This window comes from Podarcis melisellensis, assembly GCF_964234715.1.
Source record: "Podarcis melisellensis genome assembly, chromosome: 8".
NCBI lineage: Eukaryota > Metazoa > Chordata > Lepidosauria > Squamata > Lacertidae > Podarcis > Podarcis melisellensis.
In genome coordinates this window covers 48,989,008-49,014,729 of record NC_138540.1, presented here as the reverse complement: position 1 = coordinate 49,014,729, position 25,722 = coordinate 48,989,008, and the positions used below count along the sequence as shown (strand labels likewise).

The following is a 25,722-nucleotide window of genomic DNA, read 5'->3' as shown; positions in this document are numbered from 1 at the left end:
GGTCCTACCGCCAGCCTGACCATCGCCAAGCGAGTAGAGGCGCCGCCGCCGTATAAATAAATGAACGCTGCAAATAAATTAATTAATTAACCTTCCCGCCGTCCTTGGAAATTTTTTACCCGCGAACAAGCGTGGAGGTGACGAATGGGCAGGTGTGTAAGCTTATCGGGGCAGGGAGTTGCTCTCTTTTTGTTGTCAAGCTGTAAAGGGCCTATTGCTTATGGCTTGCATTATATCATCACCATTTGCTTATTACTGGGTGGTACCCAATGATACCTGTTAAAGTTAATACACACAATCAACTTGGGTTCCCTGATTTCAGAGGGTCTCCCCTGGTTAGGACTTACTTGGCGACAACCCATTATTACTATAGTTAGATTTTGGTGGATGCTGTTATTATTGCTATTGTTAACAACTTCAGGTGCGTTTTGGCAGAGGTTTTCTCTCCCCCCTTTTAAAAAAAATACTGCCCTTGCTTTTATTAATCTCAGGGTTCTGTATTTTTATTTTTATTACATATTTCTATAATTTGTGTGCTTTGATGTTTTGAGCTTTGGGGAAAGTAGCTGAAGTGTTTTCAAGACATGCCAATGAGAAGGAGAGACTCCTTAGCTCAGTGGGAGTGGACAGGCTTTAAATGCATAAAGTCCCCAAGAGCCTATTCCAAGTAGTATTGGGTCACATTCTTGTCTGAAACCCTGAAGAACAGCTACCAGTCAGTGGTCAGTCTTGAGTAGGCTTCCTCAACCTTGGCCCTCCAAATGTTTTTGGCCTACAACTCCCACAATCCCTCGCTAGCAGGACCAGTGGTCAGGGATGATGGGAATTGTAGTCTCAAAAATCTGGAGGGCTGAGGTTGAGGAAGCTTGGTCTTGAGGTCCATGGCCTGACTCAGCTTTCTACTATGCCACATTTGCTAAGGCTTCCGTAACTTTTATAGCTACGCAGAAGACGGGATTTTAACAGATGCAGTTTCTCTTTGCTCTGAATGACAAGCTACTTCTGCTAAAAGTCGTCTGTAAATATGAAGAAAGTGGGGGTGGGTTTAAACAGAGGTTGGATAGGCCATCTGTCAGGGACTCATTAGCTGTGATGTCTGCATTTCAGGGGGTTGAACTAGATGACCGTCAGGGTCCCTTCCCCACATGACAAGCCTATGATTCTAGGTCAGAGATGAAGAATCTCAGCGCTGGGAGGTCAAATGCAGCCCTCCACAGCTCTCCAACTGCTCCTCAGGACTCTTCCCACACCAAACCTCTTATTGGCTCTGCTCCACACCCTCTTCCAGTCTTTCTTTCTTTCTTTCTTTCTTTCTTTCTTTCTTTCTTTCTTTCTTTCTTTCTTTCTTTCTTTGTGACCAGGCTGGAATGTGTCCCTGAACTGTAATAATGCCTGCTTGGACAGAAAGAAAAATGTGTAGAAACTTCTGACCTTTGTCTAGCCTTCTGAGTGGTGGCAAGAGTCACATCCATTGCCCCACCCACCACTATCATGTGGCTCATGGAAGGTTTCCCAGCAGAGTATATGGCCTTCAAGCCGGAAAAAAGGTTCTCCACCCCTTTACCAGGTTCTCTTAGCCAAGCCACTCCCTCTGAGACTCCCCGCCTACAACATGTGAATAATAATAGTGACCTACAACAATATGATGGGCTGTCAGCAATCATATGAGGCTGCCTGAAGTATTAGACCTGGAACAGCTGCTACCTCACAGGGTTGCTGAAATAGGGAGGAGAATTATGTATGCCACCTTGAGCTTCTTGAAGGAAAGGTGGGATATAAATGCAATAGATAATTAAATAAAGGTAAAATTCACTTTCATTGATTTGCTCACTTTTGTCTCTGGCCTTAAATACACTGGCATATGACACCCCCCCACCCCATATTGTCCAGAAAGAAATGCAGCCATCTTCTGCTCTAGAATGCAGGAACTGAACCAAAAGAGTTAAAAGTTGGGGAAGTTGATTGATCTAGGCAGCAGCATAGCTAGCCGATTGGGTGCCTGGGACAGCACACGCTTCCTGCAGCTGGGGCGGGGCAAGCCAAAGTAGGGTGCACTGCGTGGAGCCTCTCTGCGAGAGCCAGTGTGGTGTAGTGGTTAAGAGCAGTGGACTCGTAATCTGGTGAACCGGGTTTGATTCCCCACTCCTCCACATGCAGCTGCTGGGTGACCTTCAGCTAGCCACACTTCTCTGAAGTCTCTCAGCCCCACTCACCTCACAGAGTGTTTATTGTGGGGGAGGAAGGGAAAGGAGATTGTTAGCCGCTTTGAGACTCCTTAGGGCAGTGATAAAGCGGGATATCAAATCCAAACTCTTCTCTTCTTCTTCTCTGCAGCCTCCCCCTTAGTTGTAGGACAGCTGAGGCAGTGGGCAGACGCAATCCCTGAGCTGCTCGAAAAAGCAGCCTGCAGTTTGCAGGGAGTCTGCCCTCCCCCTCAGGAGAGACGTGTGGCTCAGGCACGCTGCAGGCCCTGTGGCGTGACACCCAGCGCCCCCCGCCTCACATACCTACGCCTCTGGATTAGGCAGATTCATGGAGCAGAGGGCTGTCGAAGGCTACTAGCACAAAGGCTGTGCTCTGCTTGCAAAGTTGGAGGCAGCAATGCTTCTGGGTTCTGGAAATCACTTGAGGGGAGAGTGCTCCTGCAGTGGCATAGGAAGGGGTGCGCGGTGGGTGCGGGAGTTATTTTTTTCAAAAACATATGTTTGCCATTTTGTCACCCCCCTCAGTGATGACACCTGGGGCGCCTCACACCCACCGCATCCCCCTTCCTATGCCACTGAATCTAGGGCTGGCTAGCTTTTTTTTGGCTGGGGTCTGCATTTGCAGTTGGCCAAAAGTAAGTGCATACACACTCCACTCCTCCCTGCCTCCTCAACTGATTCATGCCCCAAGGTCATGCAGTGAACTTCATAGCTGGGTTTGGATTTGAACTCAGGTCTCCTCAGTCTACTCCAGCACTCAAACCACTACACCACATTACATTGTTTGCACATGTGGCACTCCCTGCATTGCAGAGGGCTGGACTAGATGATCCTTGGAGTCCCTTCCATTCTATGATTCTGCAAATCATCCCTCAGCTCAATCATGCCACAAATTGCAGGGAAATCATCTTGAAAGTAAATGTATGTATGATAACATGGACTGCAGTGGCTGGGAAAAGGGCACTCTGCACATGTGAAGAGACACACTCTCTTTTGGGTTGTTATTCCCAACAAGCCATCATCGAGCCTTCATTTTTTAAGAACAGTTTCTGTGGTTCAAATTAAGCCATCTTTATATAAGTCTTTCTCGTCTGAACACTCCTTTCCCTTAACTATAGCTACCAGACTAAAAACCTGAAATTACACACCTGTGGACATACTTATCTGAAATTATGCTTTTGAAATGAATGCGGTAGTGGAGGAAAAGCACTCTTGAAATTTTAGCTCATTTGTTCTGTCTGGTCTTTTCTTTGGGGGGCATTTTGCTCCAGGCATGTTGACAACTTCCATTGTCTCAAAGTGTCAACCCACTTAGGTTGGGATTGGGTTCTTTGTGAGCCTCCTGTAACATCCATCCTATCTCCTTTCTAATAGGCACCCTGCGCCAGCAGAAAGAAATAAAGGGGCGCAATCAGACTGCATCAAACCCTTCCCAGAACAACAGGAATGTTTTCTAATTGAGCAGTTTTTAGTTGGGGAGGGGGGAGGAAATGTAAATCAGGTAATGTGGGAGAAGTCCTCAAATCCTAGGTGCCACTCAGGTGGACAGGAAAATGGATAGAACATGGGATGCTGCCTCATAGTGAGTCAGAACATTTGCCTATTTAATCCAGTTCTGTCTACACTAACTGGCAGTGACTCTCTGGGGTTTCAAGCAGGGAACATGTCCAGCGTTACCTGGAGAGCCTGGGATAGAATCTGGGACCTTCAGTGTGTGAGCTACTGAGCTACAGCCCTGCCCTGTGGCTACAGCATTCCCTGACGAAGGACACTGGACATATGCTCAGAGATACCCTTGTTTTCTTTTTCTTGAAAAAGAAAGTGAAAAGCAACCCCAGACAAATAGTAAGGAAACCTAACTTCATTTTAGATATTATTTGCATGTTTGTTTATAATATTTTTTTTACCAGCCCTTCACCACTATGCCCCAGGATATGTTACAACATTAGAATATATACAATTATAAAAACAGCTAAAAGTGTTACAATGATAAAACGTGCAATACCATTCTGAACGGAACAGAGCAGCATATTTTGGCACATTAAAATCAAAGCAAATACCACAGCTGCTCCATAGATTAAGTAGATGGGTGCACCTTTTCAAGCCCTGGATCTCCTTGCAAGAAAAAGATTTGCCTGTTTATTTACCCTATTTAACTGGAAGTAACTTCCCTATGTTTAATTGCCTTAAAGGTAAAGGGACCCCTGACCATTAGGTCCAGTCGTGGACAACTCTGGGGTTGCGGCGCTTATCTCACTTTATTGGCCGAGGGAGCTGGTGTACAACTTCCGGGTCATGTGGCCAGCATGACTAAGCCACTTCTGGCAAACCAGAGCAGAACACGGAAACGCCGTTTACCTTCCCACCAGAGCGGTACCTATTTATCTACTTGCACTTTGACGTGCTTTCGAACTGCTAGGTTGGCAGGAGCAGGGACTGAGCAATGGGAGCTCACCCCGTCGCGGGGATTCAAACCGCCGACCTTCTGATCGGCAAGTCCTAGGCTCTGTGGTTTAACCCACAGTGCCACCTGCACCCCCATTTAATTGCCATACTTTTGGGTAAACATGCTCAGGATTGGAACTTCATTCTTCTGTGGATCTCGTTATGAGACAGAGGTCTGATTTGAATGTGTGTTTATATCACTTGATACCTCATGAATTTGCAGTTGTCCATGTCAAATAGCTGCCCCCCATGAATTAATTGGCTTTTTATGGAGCTATATTGCAGTCAAAACTCAAGACTGTATATTTTTCCACTCATGTATGATATGGTTTTTCTTTTACAATCAAGTCCTAAAGAAGACTGCATTGAATATTAACCATTTTTAGCTTTCTGGGTCAAAATTAAGTATTTCAGAGAGTAAGTCACTTTGATGACATGAATATTCACCACATTCCATTTCCACCAGGCACTGTGATGCTACTAAAGTGGTGTTTCCCTCCTTTGTTTCAGAGATCACACAATGAATGGAATGACATCACAATGTCAGCTCCTCAGTCAAGTAGGGCCACACAATGACATCACTGGTGGCAGTTGAGAGGAAACTGCGAATGAGAGCAAGGGAGGGCAATGTAAATTAACGGTTCATTGTTTTTCAAAGGGGGGGGGGAGAGACCTCAAAAAATGTGAGTCATTTTGACTCAACCTTAGTCTGAAATTGGCTCTGAACAATGTTTAGGAATAAATAAGGAGAAACTGCATTGACTCTTCCACACATCTGCCACATTGCGTTGCCTGCTTTTTTCTCTTTCTGGTCCTATAAAACATTATTGCTAACAGATGAAAAATGTTTTTAATTTATAACATAGTTGGTGCCAGGGTCTCTATCCAGGAAAGCTATTTTTGTCTGTTATTATAATCCACTGTTCGCCACAGTTATCAGTAGGGAGATCAGGTTCAGGGTTTGTTTGTCCTCATTATGAAAAGCGGGTCTCCAAAAGCGAGGAAAGAAAATATCTTAACTGGCACGTCTCTGTATCAAGCAATCTTGTAATTCACAAAGCTCATCCACAATCTGAGATGATTATTTAATTCCCCCCCCTTCTGTCAACTTCAGTGGAGGCTCATCCACCTCCCCCCCACCTTATCTGCAAAAGTCAGAGTGAATCATAGATGCAACAAAGCAATTTGCTGTTAGAGCTGCTACTAGGAGCTGCATTTCCCCCTTCAGCTGTGAAAAGACATACGAATGTGCTTTGGAAGCATTTGGAACAATGAAAATGGGTTCCATTTTAAATGGAAGAAGAGAAAACCCAGTGCATTCATGTTTGGGGTGTGAGGGCCCCTACTGACTTACGTTTCTGATGGTGCAATCCTATGCATGTTACTCAGACATGCAATCAAAGAGTAAGTGTGCATAGAGACACCGCCTGCAGGTTATGGTCCTTGCTATACAGGCTTGAAGCCTGAATCTGTCAAATAATTCTATTTAGACTCTGAGGCTGAACTGGGGTGGGTGGGTGTCAAAAGACTGCTGAAGTATCCTGGGTGTTTCCTTCTCCTGAAGTGCCATGCTCTCTCTCCCCCCCCCCCAGTCTCCAATAATGTGCAGGACAAGGAGAGCAGAACAGAGGTGGACAGATGCAGTTTGAGATTGCGTGGGAAACATCTGGGAGAGGAGGAGCCTTAGAAGGGGTGGATGGCAGGGACCTTCAGCCCTGGAAACTGCCCCGCAGGGGCAAGACCTGCTGGGAAGTGTTGCCGAGTTGTATGCTGTCTCCTTGAATCAAGTGTTAACTTCACTGACAACTGACGTTGCTTCTTCAAGATGGCCTGCATCTGACTCCAGCCCTGACACGTGGCTTAGCATTATGGGCAAACCTTCCCATAAGCTTAACTCCAGCCTTTTTACTGCTAAAACACCAGTATCTGAAATCATGGTTTGTTACAGGCCTCTGAAACTTGTTGTGTTTTAAACTATGGCTTGGTGCTAACTTACCACCCTTCCTTAACCATGGGTTGTTTTACTCCTTCAGCCCACATGCTCAGAGACAGGGAGAGGGGGAGGGAGATTGTTTGGTTTGTTACAATGTTATGCATTTTGGTGTTTTTATATTGTAAACCACGCTATGATTCTCGATGAGGAGCAGTATAGAAATTTAACAATAATATTATTACTATTATTACTATAAATAATAATTACAAAAAGCCCTACAGAAGCATGAGGCAAGAGCAGCTGGAAAAGAGGCCAAGCTTTGGAGAACAAACCATGGTTTATTTGTTCATCTGTGGGACAACTCTCGTTTGTTTGCTTTAAAAAAAAGGCTTAGCATTTTGTGTGAACCTGGCTTCATCAGGGGAAATATTCCAGGCAATATTTATTTGGATACATAAGTGCTACCTTTTGCCACCATTTTGCAAGAGGAACTGTCTCCAAGTGAAGTAAGACCAGTTGCCATAAGTGGAAATGCAGTATCTGAAAAATGATGATAATGTATAAATTATTTTTGAATTCCATTGGGAAGGGAAAGGCAAGTTATATAAGGTAATGGGGCTCTTTAATTCAAAGCTGCAGAATGACAATTCTAGTTGGGAGTGTCAGACAAAAAATATTGGTCCTCATTTGATTCAGTCTCATGACATTATCAAAAATACATACATAGATCTTTAGTCTCATCCTTTTGCCTGGCTTCTGCCAGAGGTTGATGAATAAAGCATGCTCCAGGGAATCATATGAAAAACAACATGTGTGCAAATTGGCTTGCATAACTTTGCTCTGAGCAATGAATTTTATTTATTTCATAGTTTTGTGGTTGGTTGGTGTTTTTGTTTTTAACCCCCCCCCCCCGTATAAATAAAAAATGAATAAAGAATTTAATAAGGAAGCCTACTATTAACAACAGAAATTTCTATTGCAGAACAAATATAGGAAATAAACTTTATATAATTCAGTTGTTCAAACATTCATCCGGAAGAATATTCGCTCAGAGTAATGAGAAGTGTCTTACTAGCTCCTTATTATGTAGAGGATAAATGGAGGTGAATTCAATTGGAAACTAAGATGCATAACTTGTAGCAGGCAGGGATCACCAGCCTGGTGCCCACATGTCTGCTTGTTTTTTAGAGATAAATTTTGGATTAGGAGAGGAATTTTATTTATTAATAGCAGTATTAGGCAAAGAGAGAGATGTATGCGTGATCTCTCTGTGTTAACGTGTGAGAGAGAAAGGGAGAAGGAAGGTGGTATGTATGTTTTATGTGGTCTGTGTGAGAGAGGGGAGAGGTAAGTGCATTCTGTTTGTATGTGTGGTCTGCTTGATGCAGACATAGGGTGAGATATGTACCGTTTCAGAAAGTGTGAATTAGGTAGGTTCATCTTTAAATGCAAACTCAGTAACTATTTCAAACCATGCTCTGGACAAGAAGCTTTAGACAAAAATGTTTAAAAAGTAGATGGGCATTGTTTTCGACTTGCAGGATTTAAATCACAATATTCTCCTGCAAGCTCAACACTTGGTGTGAGAGAGAAAAGAATCCCATCTGCTGCGACATGTTGGGTTTACAGGCATCTTTGTGACACACATTTCAAAACATACAGAAGCCCTTATGTTACCAAGACATCTTTCCTCTTTTGCTGTTGCCTGAGGCCTGAATGTCTCTGACAAAATGTGTTAATGCAGAGCTTGCATAAAATGTTTATGTACGTTTGGCAAAATATGTTTATATATTAGGTAAATTATTATATATTATTTATATGTATGTAGGTATTACCAAATGCACTTTACTACGAAAATGTTGAAAATATTGCTTGCTTCCAGGAGCAAATGGGGGCCGTTTGCAGAAATGGTAAGAACAATCAAGTTTCCTCTGTAAATTTTGATGCTAAACACTCACTGAGCATCACCAACTATTTGAGACCTATGTTTAATGTATTATGATATTTTGAGTTGATATTTGGCAGTAATTGATAGTTGACGTGATGATATTTAGCATTTGACACTAAATAATAACAGCAATAATTTTAACGTTGGAATAAAAAGCTCTAAAATCGATATGAACATGTATGTCACACTAAACAGTAAAACACAAACTAAACCATAAAATGAATTGAAGTATTAATTAATAAAAAACAGCAACCATTTATCTGTCTTATATCTAGTCTGTCTTATATCTAGTCTTATATCTGTCTTATACCTAGTCAGACAAATGGTTTATCTAGCTCCATTATGCCTACAGTTCTGGCAGCAGCTGTCCAAGATGTCAGGTAGGAGATACTCCCAGCCCTACATTGATGGGGTCCGAAGCTTCTGCAGGCAGAAGGTCCTAGGTTGAATCCTCAGCATCTCCAGTTAGGGATATGAGAGACCCCTGTCCAAAACCCTGGAAAGCTACTGCCAAACAATGTTGACAATGCTGAGCTTTATGGACCAATAATCTGATGCAGTATGAGTCAAGTTCTTAGGTTGCTAAAATGTCTTGTAAGAAGACCCACAACAAATTTGAAAAGGAATGATCGAAGAGTCTTGTGCCATGACCAACAAATTTATGGAGGGATACTTTTTTGTCACGGGGACGCGGGTGGCGCTGTGGGTAAAACCTCAGCGCCTAGGACATGCCAATCCCATGGTCGCCGGTCCGAATCCCTGCGGCGGGGTGAGCTTCCATCGTCCGGTCCCAGCTCCTGCCCACCTAGCAGTTCGAAAGTACTCTTAAGTGCAAGTAGATAAATAGGTACCGTTTTATAGCGGGAAGGTAAATGGCGTTTCCATGTGCTGCTCTGGTGCTGGTTCGCCGGAGCAGCATCGTCACGCTGGCCACGTGACCTGGAAGTGTCTGCGGACAGCGCTGGCTCCCGGCCTCTAGAGTGAGATGAGCGCACAACCCTAGAGTCTGTCAAGACTGGCCCATACGGGCAGGGGTACCTTTACCTTTTTACTTTTTTGTCGACTCAAGCGTGGTTTGTCAGAAATGCCTCTTAAGTGTACGTTACACCTAAAATTGTTGTGTGTATATAAAAAAATGTAGTGTGCAATTGTACCAAATAAATATTTGCTAGAATCACACCAATATGGGCTACAGGGTGTTCAGGAGGTTTGTCCAGTGAACAACCACAGAAACCCCAGTTTTGCTGCCATGTGATGAAATCTAATGTGTGAAACAGCCCTTACCCCTTCATTTTGGATCTGCAAGCTTAGTTCGGGAGAGTGTGCTCAGAATATGTTGATGTCAGTAACCCAAACCAGAGTTTCAGTACTGATCAGTTGTAGTTCCATGGTGTGTATATACCCTTCTTGGCCTATGTTGCAGATGTGTGTTGCAACACCTTCAAAAGGTATCCTACTGACCTTGAGACATATGGTGAACTTTATTGAAAAAGTCCTGCCCTGTGAAAGGTAAAGGAGTCCCTATAAGCAGAATGATTCTATACAATTTCCCTTATCCTTCTGAGAACTAGAAAAATAACTTGTCAGTTGAATTATAACATTTGAAGGCACCTTCCTCTGCCTCAAGCTACTGTACCTAAATAAAGCTGCAGTGACACTACAATTCTGCACAAGTACATCTGTCGAATGAAACAAATTACTGACCCATCAGTCTGTTCAGAGCTTGCTATATTGTAGTCTAAGATGAAGCGTCAACTTGCATGGATGAAATGGCACAGCATGTCTTGCCTGAAGCATACTATCACAACACAGCAAGACATTTTAAAAGGGGGTTGTTTGTTTATTTATTTAATGCCCCTCCTGGAAAACCAGAATTGCAAGTCCCTATACAGCATGCACAAGACGGGTGGGCTGGGGTAGGGAACAGTAATGTCAGAAATATGAAAGCGGAAGGAGATACATCTGGTTCACACATGCATGGCCATTACTACATTTCTCTACACTTGACTACTGTATGTTTGATGTGGTGTTATCTGAATGTGCCAACTGATGGCAGTTATAGGTGCTGCATTTGAGGCGTTGTGAATTGTTAAGAGACTTTTAGCTGTGATGTGTTACATGGACATAGCCAGGATTTATGTTGGGGGGGGGGCTTCATATGGGGGGGGGCAGAACCTCAGTTAGTTAAGTATTTTTATTGATTTACTTGATTTAGAAGGGGCAGTTGCCTCCCTGCCCTTGGCTACACCCATGATGTTTTATTTTTTACAACATTCAATCTGCAGATCCTCACCAGACATGGGAAATAAATTCTGTTTGGTTTGCATTTTAATGCGTATCTACCTACTTTGCAAAACATGCAGACTGAAGCAAGACTATCTTTCAAAACCTGCACTTCTCAGAATTTGAAAATGCAGTTTTACAATCAAAAAATGTGTACAAAAATGCATATTGCTTTGAATTTGGAGAGTTAGCTTTCATGATACCTGAGTACCTTCATATTCATGGAATCCTGGATCCAGTGAGGGTTAAAATCTAATGGGGGGATTCCATTGTTGAACTGGTCAGGCAAGTTTATTTGAGAGATAATGACTGTCATCATTAGTATAACAAATTAAGTTGCTCTGTGCCAGAGGGTAAATGGGTGGGCCTTCATCAGTTTACCTGGCTGTTATAACAGAAGGACGGACAATAGCTAACAGTGTGAGAGAGCTGAGTTAGAAGCAAGGGGAAGCCAGAGAGCATGAGACATGATTGACTTCTATTTTGATTCCAAGGCTGTGACTATGGGAGAAGCAAGACTTTTTGAGATGTTAATACTATGAGCCCCACCATCATAGGCTCAGGTTTTAAGTTAACCACCACAGTCTCAGCTGTCCCTCATTTGAAGGAAACTCGATCCCAGGTAAACCCCTGGAACCCCTGGAATCTCTCACCGCTCTGAGATTGGGATGGTGTGTAACAATATATTAGGTGAAACTGTGCGCACAAATGTATACCTCAGCAAGAATACCATACAAAAATGCCTCTCTCTTGAGGAAGGACTGCACTTTCCCCATATCTGCTCTGGAGGATTGGAAGAACCCCCAGAAAAATGTGCAAGGAAGGGGAAATTGTTCTGTTGGGCAAGCCGAAATGCTTCTACAGGTGGATCGATCTCCTTAGAACTAGGTTGAGTACAGTCCAATATAAAAACTGTGTTGAAATATACACATTTTTTAAAAAAATGATTTGAAGAACTGGTAAGCTAATGTTGAACATATGTGTGAACAAAGCCCTGGTTACTTAAGTCTCTTTGACATTAAAGCGATTAAGCCTATCACTAAACAGATCTACTGCTAGGTCACACATTACAATTGAAAAACACCTTAAAACACAGATGCAAAACCACTGGATGCACACACCCAGTTTGCTGATGCTGCTGGACAGTAGTGTGGTGGATTAGGTGAAGTGGTTACCATGACAACTTCATTAATGAAATAAACAACTGTGTGCACTACTAAACCATAGTCCTCCACACGATCTCTGCACCTGAGCCCAAGGAAGTCAGAGGAGATATGCATGGAAAATAAAAGAGCACCACTTCCTTTGGATAGCGGTGAAACGTATGAGCCTGCTGCTTTCAAATGATGCAGTGATACACTTCTGTTGGTGGAAATAATTAAGTTATGCTGATATCACTACACCCCAAGTCTGCTGCTGCTAATACATTTTTTTTAAACTGCACACAGCCAAGGTTATCTTCATCTCCCTCCCTCTCTCTCTCTCTCTCTCTCTCTCTGTCTCTCTCCTCACCCACTCACTCACCAGCCAAATCTCTCTATATGGAGAAAGATACTTAGACTTATTGATATGTTAGCTTAATAGGTGCAGGGAGTTTTGTCAACATGAGTATGAAACAATATCAGGATGTGAATCTTTTCTGCAGCAAAGTGTACAAATACCTCGGTGGTGGTGAACAGGCTTCCTGAACTGTTTCCATCCCAGCTACTCACTATAAGAATTGTAACTGGGCTAACCCCTGTCTCCATCTTTTTCCTCTGAGTGTAAACCTGAGGAAAGTGATTGTCTCACTACCGATCTTCCTAAGTCATTCTGGGAGCTTTTTCAAAAGAAGACTGGAGTGAAAAAATGCTGGGGAAATGGCACGAGGGAAAGAGAGATTTATTTGTTCATTATGATATTTGTAACTCACCTTTCAACTAAAGAAAAAAAGTATCTAAGTCAGATAAGCCATACTATAATCACATACCTTTTTAGGAATGTAGGAAGCTGCCTTCTCGTGAGTCAGACCATTGCTTCAGTATTACCTGCACTGATGATATAGTTTGGACTGGGGCCTTCCCAAGCAACCCCCCCCCCCTGTTGTATTCAGTTGTGACCTTCTGTGAATGGAAGGAGTCCTTGATCTAGACCAGGGGTGGATAACCTGTGGTCCTCCAGATGTTGCTGGATGTCATGAACTGGCAGGACGATGGGGAGCAGGAAAAGGAGGAAGAGGATCTAGGCAAGGGGTGTAGCTGGGACGCTCTAGAGTAAGCAGGGGATGGGGAAGGAAGTATTCATGGGATGACAGAGGATGGTGACAGAGGATCCCTTGATGGAGGCCAATGCATTGCAACCAGAGCAGTAGAACCCATCACCAGAGGCAGAGGGGCCTCTGTCCCCATGAACACAACAGACTCTGAGGCGCAGGAAGCAGTGGGAGGGGTGCTCTAGGAGGCTGAGGCAGGCAAGGGCCCATAGCCCAGCTCCCTAGCAGGCAAGGTGGGGCTTGCTAGCTCTGGGAGGAGGGGTGAGATTCCTCAGTTGGGGTAGTCTTGAAACAGGTGAAGGTCAAATGCCTCATGAAGCCCAGATGCTGCAATCAGCAGGCATGGTATAAAAGGGAAGCAGAGTCAAGGTGCTGTCTGCTCAGTTGCCCATGTTGATGAACGTTGGCTTGGATGCTCCTGACTACTGGACTTCAGGCTTGGATACTTGGATTGATGCTGGACTGTATTTCCAGACTTTTTGGACTTTGCTTGTGTAGCTTGACCCCTACTGATTTGATGCCAGGTAGGCCAGGGGTTCAAGACGCTGGACTATAAATTCCATTATCTTTGACAATTGGACACACCGGCTGGAACCAATGGTTGTTGGGCTACAGCAGCTTGAATGTCAGACCTACTTCAAAGGATTGCTGTGAGAATAAAATAGGGAGGGGGAGAACTATGTATGATGACATGAGCTCCCTGGAGAAAAGGAGGGATGCAAATGTAAGAAGCAATAAATAAAACATCTAGAGGGTAATGGGTTCAACAAGGGCAGTTTTATATGGGAGCAAAAAGTCCCTAAGAGCTTTAGATGTTAAAACTTGCACAATAACATTCAGCCAGCAGCTGAAAGAGTTGAAATTAATAACAAGCAAGTAAAACATCAGATAAATGTCAGTGCATGCTACTGTTCAGATCAGATCAAAATCACTATTCATTATATGCTCTGGCAAATAAAAATATCTTAAATAAAAATGGTCATGGTCTTTGGCCAGAGTCTGCACACCAATTACTCCAGAATAGTCCGAAACTGGAGAGTACAGCTGGCAAAATGCAATCTATGCTAGCTTTTCTAGGCAAATGATAACGATCTCGTAATGTACAGGGCGAGTCTTTTAAAAGAGGCCCTGTGGAACATGTGTACTCTGTATCCACGGGGCCTCTTTTAAAGGACTCACCCTGTATTATATCCAACACAAAAGTTTTTGCTTGCAGTATCCAGGGGGCTTTTCCTGCTCTCCAGCTAACAGTTCACAACCACTGTATTTTTGTAGTATTTTGTAAAAGTTGCTATTTCTGAATTTAATTGAAGTTGGGAACTTCCTGCCTTTTGTGAAAGGTACAGATAGCAAAGCAATATAACATCATAACAAAGCATTTCCCTTGGTTAAACATAAAAAGGTTAGTTGCAAACAATGTTACCATGTGGGGAGGGCACAAATATTCCAAGAATGAGAGCAATAAATGCTCTTTCTGTGTGTGGCCCTCTATAAATATAAAACTATGCAGATATCTGGTATATTATACCCAAAGGTATTGGAGGCATGCAATCCCATCTTCAAAACACAATGGTGCAACAACTTCCTCACACAGCTGGTATTCCATGGTTATACTATGGAATCTGCTCACACAAGATGTAAGAGATGTAGGCCATAAACTAGGAGAGATTTAAAAGACAGACTGATGGAGGATGAGGCAGTATTCCTCTGAATACAAGTTGCCTGGAACCATAGGTAAGAAGAGTGCTGTTACCCTTAGATATCCATAGGCATCTGTGAGACTAGGATGTTGGACTAGATGGGCCTTCTTATGTTTCTACAAAACTAAGTATCATCACTTTTCATAAAGAAGGAATTAAAACACACACACAAAATGATTCAAACTCCCCGCCCCCATTATGCCCAGAGGATCCTTCTGTTCAGGCTATTTTTTTTGAGCAAACAGTGATTGCTATCACAAACTTTCTAGTGCAATTAACCTCCCACTTTTCTAACCATAAAAACCATCAGTACAGAACTGGAAGGTGTGGGATAACAACCAGGAGTGGGCAATGTTGCATAACTTCTACAAGGAAAGGGTGAAGACTCAATAAATAGGTGATGTCATATAACCTCTGCAATTTTTATGTGAACACTTCCAGCATGGAAATTCATTGAGGCTGGTCTGAAAACTCCTGAGAGTGTGATTAACAAGCAGTCATACACATGGCATGTACGTACTGCTGTATACCTTTGAATATCCAAAAGAGGAAGATAATAGCTCTTCTCGAATATCATAGAACTGTGTACAAATAGTCTCTTATCTACCTGTCTTTAGCAGCAGTACCAATTGTACTGGCAACGTGGTCTTCCACAATGTCTCAGACTTAGCATCATTCTGCAACACCACGGAAGGAGAATAATGAGCATCAAATGTTTTTTTTAAAAAATAATTATAATGGTGGAGAACATTTGGATACAATTCTGCAAAAGGGCCTTCCTGTTCTAGGAGTTTTTGAGAATAATCTCAAAACTTTTATCAGAAAAGCATCTTCTGAGGAATTTCAACTAAGACATAGTCTAGATTCAGGTAGGTAGCCATGTTGGTCTGACGCAGTCAAAATACAAAATTGGGCTTTTTTTATATATTAAGACATAGTCTGTTTATTTTTCTCATTATAGTGACTTTCCTTCAAACCTTACCTTTTCCGTGAAGATTTTGATGCAACCCTTTAGTCCAGGGATTGGAGACCTGTGACCCTCCATGTTGTTGGGCTACTATTCCCATCACCTCTGAACATTGGTTATGCTGGATGTGGTTGATGTGAGTTGGAGCTCAAAATCATCTTGCTGTCCATAGGCTCCCCAACCCTGCTTTAATTCTCACAAAACTATAATGAAAACTACATCTATGTAACCGCATTTGCTCACCTTCAAACTTTTGTTATTGCTTCCTCTCTTTCTGATGTTTTCTTCCTCATTGTCCAACTGTAGAGCTAAATTAACATGACATTTGGAGATCACTTTCCCACTTTACCCCCCCCCAAAAAAACCAGGGCTTAGATTGATGCTGGATGAGGGCAATTTTAACTTTATTTCCCTTGCACTGCTTTCCAGCTCTATATTGCTCCCCTGAAGCTATATTTTTCCACAATGAAAAACCTAGAAGGATGAATATAGGTGAGGGATGTGGGTGGCACTGTGGGTTAAACCACTGGGCTGCTTGGGCTTGTCAATCGAAAGGCAGGCGGTTCAAATCCCCATGATGGGGTGAGCCCCCACTGTTTGGTCCCAGCTCCTGCCAACCTAGCAGTTCGAAAGTACACAGTGCAAGTAGATAAACAGGTACCACTCCAGTGGAAAGGTAAACTGCATTTCCATGCACTGTTCAGGTTTCACCAGAAGCGGCTTAGTCATGCTGGCCACATGACCCGGAAAACAATCTGCGGAAGTGGACAAGCGCCGGCTCCCTTGGCCAGTAAAGCAAGATGAGCGCCGCAACCCCAGAGTCGTTTGTGACTGGACTTAAATGTCAGGGTTCCCTTTACCTTTACGCATATAGGTACCTATGTGTTCCCTCATTGGAGGATATTTAGATTGGGAAAGTGGCATGTGGGGTTGGTTAGGGAAGCTAAGTAACTCCTGTCACCCAGTGACTTGGCCCTAATCTGATCCAGCTTAGAATAGCATTTGCCTTTTTTGCTGCATGTCTGTGGTCTACTAAGACCACTAGATACTTTCCACATGTTCTACTGGCAAGCCAGGTGTCCCCCATCTTAAATTTGTGCAGTTGGTTATTACGTTTGTCCCTACTGAAAATCATTTTGTTAATTTGGGCCCTGTTCTCTAGTTAAGGTCATCTTGAAACCCAATTCTGTCTTCTGTAGCATTGGCTACCGTTCCCAGTTTGGTGTCATCTGCAAACTTGATGAGCACCTGTCAATACCTTCAACTATGTCATGTATAAAGTTGTTGAACAAGTGGGCCCAGGATAGAACCCTGTGGTACCTCACTTGTCACATTTTCCCAGGATGGTGATGAACTGTTAGTGAGTACTCTTTGCCTGTGGTCAGTCAACTAGCTACAAATTCACCTTATCTTGTACACATTTTACCAGCTGCTCTGCAAAAATATCATGGGGGACTTTGTCATACGCTATACTTGTAAGATACATGTGGGTGAACAGAATCTATCAAATTCTTAAGTGTGAATAAACCAGCCAGATCCCTAAAGAATTCACTCCCTCACTGACTCACCAATAATTGTTTTATTCTTTATTTCAAGTAACATAAATTTGAGTCAATAATAAGCAACAAAACATAGGTGTTTAAAACTACAATTACTGTTTATGTTAAATGTCTAACTGCCCCACCCAGAGGCCTCAAGCAAAACTGCAAGCCCAGCTATGCCTGGTGATGTACCTCAAGTTGCAAATGTAGTTTATTTGTCACATCCTTTCTTCAATGATCAAGTGCATGAAGCTACTTCTTTTTATCCGCAAAGCCAGGTGAGGTTGAGAATGAAACAAGTAATAAGAACATAAGAAGAGCCTGCTGGATCAGGCCAGTGGCTCATCTAGACCAGCAGTCTGCTCTCACTGTGGCCAAACAGATGCTTTTGGGAAACCCACAAGCAGGACCCGAGTGCAGGAGCACTCTCCGTTCCTGCTGTTTTCAGCAACTAGTATTCAGAAGCATTCTGTCTCCAGCCATGGAGACAGAGCATACCCAACCCAGCTAGTTGCCACTGATAGCCATGAATCTAGCTAATCCTTTCTTAAAGTCAACCAAGTTGGTAGCCATCACTGCCTCTTGTGGGAACGAGTTCCACACCTATGCGTTGTGTGAACAAATACTTTGGTTTTTTTGTCCTAAACATTCAGCTTCAGTTGATGTCCATGAGTTTTTGCATCATGAGAAAGTGAGAAGTGATTAAGGTCGTCTCGTAAACCTCATCTTAATCCAACAGTCACGAGCCATCTCCTATTTATTTTGTAAATTGGTCAGTCAATAAAGCATTCAATATCTTTACTGTAGTCAATGACCAGTATTGGTCAGTCAAATTTGTTAGGAATCATTTGTCATCACAAAGAATACAAACAGTATAGAAGTATGTTTAGCACAGGAGGTCTCCAGCAGATGGGACAATGGAATTCTGTCCGATCTGCAGAGCTGCTAAGACAAACATATATATCTTGTATCCCATCTGTAAGCAAATAACAGATTGCCCCCCCTCTATGTTTTGCAAGCTGGAAGTGAGGTACAGAGAAAGCCAGCAACTTAATATATATTAACCTGCATCTAGGACCCACACCAGGAAATGAAGGTAGATTTCCCAAACATTACTCAGGCTCCCAGCTTCTCTTCTACATATTATACAAGCAGTGACAGACAAGCTAACAATGGGCTATATCAATCATGAAATTTGCAAGTCTCTACTTTAAAACATATCTAAGTCTATAATTTTCTACTGGTTGTCACTTCCATGGCATTTAAAGAGGGGAAATGCCAATATGTTGACAATATGTAGAAATTGTCATATCACACTCCCAAGTCAGAAGTTTGTCTACTCGTAAGCAAGCCCTACTGAGCTCAATGGCACTTGTGCCAAAGTGTATAAAGGATAGCAGCCAGAGAAATGGATGAGAATTTAATTTTTGTTCCTTATGATACAGAGTAGACCAATGGAGTATGTGACACAACTTTCTTGTTTAGACCCAGATGCTGAAAAAAATGAGGTAATTTTAACATATGTATGTTCTAAAGTATGACTGTATTTTTTATTGATTTTCTTGTTTTATATTTTCATAAACTGCTTTGAGGTGGGTTTTTTATTTTTACAATCACGTAGTGTATAAATTTTATGAAATAAATACTGATCAGTGCATTTTATTTCATATAATCCTATATCAAGATATTTTTACTCAATACTGGACCCATAAAATGGCAGAATTCAATATAATTTACGGATATAATTTAAGGGAATATATTTGAAGCAACTTGTGTGCTGAACTTATAAGCAGGTTAAGTTTTGACAGGAGAAACAATTCCATACATCAAAGTTTGCTTTTCGCCATATTGATTAATTCTATGAAATAGTTCTCAACTGAAGAATTCCAGTTATCAAGATCATACGGAACTTCAAATGTTGGTTTTTCTCTAAAAATTGCAAGAGCAAGAAATACCGCAAAGTGTGCTGTGAGTCCCCATATTCGAAATGAAGTATTGCGTTCTGAGTCATCATATTCAAAAGAATGCAATAAATAAGCGATGCTGCCCATTTTTTTGGGAATGCCTGTGTACTTTAAAGGCCTAATAAAATACTCCAATGGTACTGAAAACACATCACTGACTTCTTCTGGATTAAGATGGGCTTGGAATGTATCCTCTATGAAGGCGACAACTGGAGTTACTAAAGAACGAGTCTGAAAAGGAAAAAAAATGGTTTGGCTCTTTAAAGCAACTAAAAGTCAGGGCAAAACATTACAAATATCAGTGGAAAACAGAAGGATGGCAGGGGTTACCAGTTTGCCTCCAGATACTGCACCAAAACTCCCATCAGCCCTAAAAAAATTTTTAGTTCTTAAATAGCCACTGGCCATGCTTGCTGAGGCAACATGTAGAGCTCAAGTGGTTTTAGAGTGCTGTGATCGGTTTGGCCGTACTGGGTGACACGTTGCAGGGGGGCTCTACAACAATGCTGCAGAATGGAGTATGGGAGGGGGACACACTGAATTTTAGCATTGCAAAGGGCACCACTGAAATTTGAGAGCCCAAATTCTACCACATGGTGCACTGTGGGGCACCATGTTGGCTACCTGTGCAGATTCAGAGACTCTCTCCTAAACCCTAACCAGAGAGGTCAGTTAACAGAACTGATCTGTCCAGAGTGGCAGGGGCAACCCAGTCAGATGGTCAGAGTACAGATAATAAAATTCTTATTAAAGGTAAAGGGACCCCTGACCATTAGGTCCAGTCATGACTGACTCTGGGGTTGCGGTGCTCATCTCGCTTTATTGGCCGAGGGAGCCGGCGTACAGCTTCCGGGTCATGTGGCCAGCATGACTAAGCCGCTTCTGGCAAACCAGAGCAGCGCACAGAAATGCCGTTTACCTTCCCGCCGGAGCGGTACCTATTTATCTACTTGCACTTTGACGTGCTTTTGAACTGCTAGGTTGGCAGGAGCAGGGACCGAGCAATGGGAGCTCACCCCGTCGCGGGGATTCGAACCGCCGACCTTTTGATCGGCAAGTCCTAGGCTCTGTGGTTTAACCCACAGCACCACCCGCATTCCTCCTGTTACTATAATCCAACCCCAAGTTGGATGGAGGCAGCAAGAGAATAAGAGCTTATAGGAGAAATCTAAAGAGTAATGTAAGTTAAGTGCAGGAAGGAAGGAGCAGGAGAAAGAACTGGACCCAGGGTCAGAGATAAATAGGTACCCATGCTTGCAAGTACCTTATACTTTATCTAAATGCACCTTACTTTATCTATTACAGGTAGAAGCCTACAGATGACTTCAGCCTGTTCAGGATGGAGCCCCACTTCTTCCTTGGCTTCACGGAGAGCTGTTGCTATTTCATCTCTGTCTGTTGGGTCACTTCTACCTCCTGGAAAACACACTTCTCCTGGGGATCTTCTCAGCTAGGATTTGGAAGAACAGCCTTGTTAAGTAATTATTTTAAGCGACCCAAATATGAACCTAGAAGACAGTTCTTAACATATCAGGATTCCCCATTTTTTATTAAACAACGTTACAAGTCATACGTTACAGTCTTCTATATGATTCTCAGTCTCTCTGCATAAAAACCTATGTTGGCAATAGTTTGCCACTGATATTTTGCATGCATACTAGATTAATGAATTTATTCAAATATTTATACCTCCAAGAAGTTTATAGAATCATGCATGGCATAGAGAAGATGGGTAGAAAAAAGAAGGGCACTGGTCTGATCCAGCTATTCTTACATACAATTGAGAGATTTGACTACATGCTACTCGCATTCTCTCTTCTCACACATTGACACCAGGCAATATATTTTGCAGCAAACCTTACAAGTTGCGGAAGTTTTTTCCTTCCAGATTTTCTTACCTTCATTGATCTGACAGTGAAAAGAACCCACAGCTTTCCATCTTTAACCATCAGCGGAATAAGAACAGAGGCTTTTGGAAGGGTTATATGGGAAAATCTGTCTCCAACATCAAACTTCTTTAAGTTCAGTATAGCTTTATCTTTCACACTTATTCTAGAACAAGCAAAAAGAGGAAGCATTTCACAAAAACTTGATTTTCCACTCCAGGATTATTGTTGATTTGCCTAAGAGGAATATTAAACAAATCTGTTCATATTCTTTCAGATCCAACAAGATAAATATTCTACTAATCCAAATCTCTAGAGGCCCACAATAAGTTTGTATTCACCTAGAGGCAAACACAACTGGAAAATTGTCTGCAACATATATATATTGACAGTAATCTAATAACACTTTGTTTAGTAATGTAGCAAGCTTTGAACAAAAAGCATAATGAATAAAACACAACAACGGGATGGTTATGAGCATGGCCTGTTTTATTCTAAAAGAGCTATTTCTAACAGTCCAAGGCAAATCTTACAACTGCACAAAAATAGAGTTTAATACTTAAACATTTTTGCGGTCTCACTATTGTGCAAATACATTAAAAAACTCTGCACACACCATTTAATACATGTTAATGAAAAATCAAATGACTGTTGCTGCTTGTTCCATACAGACACAGAAATAGAAAATTAATTTGCCTGTTTTGGCATTACCATGACATTTCCTTTTTCATGAGTCATCCCCTGGATCAATCACAGATCATGAACTGTAAAAATCAGAGATAAGCTGCTTTCTGGCACTAGGTAAAGGTAAAGGTACCCCTGCCCGTATGGGCCAGACTTGACAGACTCTAGGGTTGTGCGCTCATCTCACTCTAGAGGCCGGGAGCCAGCGCTGTCCGCAGACACTTCCAGGTCACGTGGCCAGCGTGACGAGGCTGCTCTGGCGAACTGGCACCTGAGTAGCACACGGAAACGCCGATTTCCGGCACTATGATGGAAAAAAACATGTATCCAAGGCACTGATCCACGTGGATCCTTATAATTTTTTTGCAAGCAATCCCTCAAAACCACCACCATATCATGTGTCATGCTGGTATTCACAGATGTATTTAGTGACTTGGTGGTGGTTTTATTGTGATTCTGTGTAAAACCATGAAGCCTTGGATCAATGTTTTTGACTAATGGTAGGCATGCAAAGGATCAGTCATTTCAACTATGCTGCCTGCCAAGCTTTAATTTGAAAGTGGGTGGGGGTTTTTTGGTGGTAGGAAGCCTCCATGTAAGTCCTATGCAACTAGGATCCATTTTAGTACTACTAGAGCCAGGAAAGAATATGTATGTGCTTTCTTTCTGTCCAGAGGTGGTGCATTTTACAGAGAAGGATGTGACTAGAGGAGATTGTGCCCAGGACCCTCTCCACAAAATTCTAAATGCATTCATGAGCCAAAATAAAGTGGCCAAATGCTTATTTTGGAGTGGCCAACATCAGTTCTTTTCCTTCTTGCAATTATTGGTGCCCTTGACAGAGGCATTCGCCCACAAGGAGTTCTGGGTCAGGCAGGATCCAACATTATCTTGTAGATACCTGTCCCTCATGCACTGGTGTATCATTTGTGCTGGCCTACAGCAGATTTTGGGATGCCCCTCCCCGTTGCTTATTTCATATGGTCTTTATTATGTCATCAAGCATTTATGAGCGTTTCACAAGTGAAATAAATTTGTTTGAATTATTATTGTACTCGAAGTAGGGAGTCCCCCAGTCATGGATAAATAAGATTCAGGGAATTCTGATGTTTATTTTGGGTTTGGAGGGACACATCACATTTCCTTTTTAAAAAGTGTTTAAAACTCTGAGCAAATAAGAAATCAGGAACTAGTAACCAAATCCAGCATTGTATGAGATGTTTTGAATAACCCTTTTATTCTGCTGTTTATTGATCATTATTTCACTTTACATTTAAGTTTTTAATATTTTATTGTTTTGTAAACTGCTTGGAAATATTTACGGTTAGTATATAAATTTACAGAAGAAAAGGCCAACTGAGTAACAGGATTTTAAACATTATGCAAGTCCCAGAGCTCAAAGGAATGTAAGGTTGTAGCTGCACTGCCAAATCCTAAAGCAAGTTTATGCAAAAGTAAGTCTCAGTAGGTCATCCTACCTGGTAAACATGCATATTAATGCAACATGGTAGTAGTAGGCCCTATGGAATGCAGTGAAGCTTCTGAGTTTGCATTCCTTGAATTGTGCTAACAAAAAAATTCCTTCCAGTAGCACCTTAAAGACCAACTAAGTTAGTTCTTGGTATGAGCTTTTGTGTGCATGCACACTTCTTCAGATACATGCACACGAAAGCTCATACCAAGAACTAACTTAGTTGGTCTTTAAGGTGCTACTGGAAGGAATTTTTTTTGTTTTGACTATGGCAGACCAACACGGCTACCTATCTGTAACTTGAATTGTGCTGTAAGAGTTTTACCTTTATTAATTATATTTTATCATCACTGTACGCCACCCTGGGCCACATTTGGGTGTTGAAGGTGTGTGATTGAAATTTTAGAAATAAACCAAAATTTAAAGAGAGCAGAAACCTGAAGAGTTATATAACCATTCCAGGTGCACTAAGAAAAAAGCTTGTCTCAGGGTTGCACAAGGCTGAAAAATCCTCAAGGTGGCTCCTCTCAACAGTTTCAGTTCTTTAGGCTGCACTCATATACAGTATCCAGTTACTTGGAAGAAAGTCCACTAAACTCAATATGACTTTCTTCAGAGTCCCTTGCATAGGACTGCATTGCTAGTCTCCAACCTCTGTACAGGAAGTAACTTTAAAAATAAGTAAACAAATATTGTTTTAATATTAACAGCACTGTAAACTGCTTCGAAATGTTGCTTATGCCTTAAAAGCTGTTATGTAAATATTTGCCCAGACAAATGTCAGAATTCTTTCTTGTTACCTTGTGAGGAAAACGTATCAACACCTTAATAATAAATAAGTTCCTTGTGGAGGAAGCACACATGAATACTTTAAAAAAGTAAATAAAGTTTCAATGTGCATGCCACAGGAAAAGCTACGTATGATATAATTAAGGACCTAAACATTCAACATCCTAAAGATTGTTAGTTTTATTCCTTCGCTGACCTTCTTGTATCACTGTGCTTACTTTCAATGAAAGTAAATAATTATTTATGAAGCACCAAAAAATAAAAGTGTTGGGCATATATATAGTACCAAAAGAAAACCCAGAGGCACCAACCTCAGGCTTTCTTAAAACAATAATCCAGACTGCCCTAATTCTGCCCTTCTTTATTCACAAAGCAGCACGTCAGTCACCCGTCTTGGTGGGAGCGGGACACGTTGTTCACGTTACCTTCCTCGTTTTTCGTCATCAGCAGCCATTTTGCAAAGCCCGAGTCCAAAATCATCTGTCATTGCCAGCAGCTGTGAGCTCCCTCTCGCCTGCTCGCTCCTTCAGAGAGAATGACTCCATTGGCTCTTTGTCGCTGATTGGCAGCTCCGCGCCCCTGTTACGCAAGACAGGGACGGTGCAGCAAAGACGCCAAGTTGCTATTGCTGCCTTTGGTGAAAAGTGACGTCAGAGGCAGGGAGGGCGTGCATTGGAAAGAGGGGGAGGCGAAAATGTGAGGAAGCCGGCTTGCTATTGGCTCTTGTGGATACGGAGGTTATTAGATGGTTGTGTTGGCGTTGAGTTTATCATCCGCGGCAACTTTTTCTCTTACCAGTGAAGGGGGCGGGGGCAGAAGGCAGGTTTGTTTTCTGCTTTTGCATATCTTGAGAGACAGGCTCCTGGGTGGGAAGGAAGGAGAAATTATTAGCTTAAAATAAAAAGGAGAACACTGTTCTGTAGAAAGCCTTGTGCGGGCAGGTTTTTATTTTTTGCAATCTGTGTCTGGAGTAACTGAAAACATAGGCATTAGCACAGGGGGTTCCCAAACCAGTTCTCCCAAGTTTCACTGCGGCGGTCTAGGGCATATCTTTAAAAATACAATTAAAAATCATATCACATCTAGGACCAGAAGCTGTTACAGTGGCAGCAATATTGGAGCTTTTTTTTTTTTTAAAAAAAAAGGAAGGCAAAAAAGGCACATGACAAAATGATAGTGGCTTACAACTATTAATGACACAGAAAGAGAAATAAAATACAAATAAGGAACTATGGGGCACGATCCAGCCATAATTAAGAAATATTAAAACTGCAATCTTAAGCACACTTGCCTGGGAATAGTAGTTCCTCTTAAACACACATGAAGATTTCATTACATTACCAAAAGAATCTTATTGGTAGTGAATCAAAGATGCATACCCTCCAACGTTTCTCCGATGAAAATAGGGACATCCTATTCCATAATAACAACTTTACTATCTGGGTGGCTTCCCACATATATAAAAACATTAATAATAATAATAATAATAATAATAATAATAATAATAATAATAATAATAATAATAATAATAATATTTTTAAAAAAACTTCTCTATAATGGGCTAAGGGACGCGGAACCTAGGAAACCACAGAGCCTAGGACTTGCCGATCAGAAGGTCGGCGGTTTGAATCCGTGTGATGTGGTGAGCTCCCGTTG

General features: G+C 42.0%; 1 protein-coding gene across 1 annotated transcript; it reads right to left on the bottom strand.

The window, feature by feature from the left end:
* Nucleotides 1-17,295: 17,295 nt before the first annotated feature.
* On the bottom strand, nt 17,296-24,696 carry NUDT7 (nudix hydrolase 7). The gene is made up of 4 exons (XM_081920444.1): nt 24,492-24,696; nt 21,135-21,288; nt 20,528-20,686; nt 17,296-19,467 (listed from the first exon to the last, which is right to left on the bottom strand). Exons 1-4 carry the CDS (start codon nt 24,551-24,553, stop codon nt 19,099-19,101), a joined length of 744 nt encoding a protein of 247 aa, XP_081776570.1. The 5' UTR covers nt 24,554-24,696; the 3' UTR covers nt 17,296-19,098.
* Between the last annotated feature and the right edge of the window lie 1,026 nt (nt 24,697-25,722).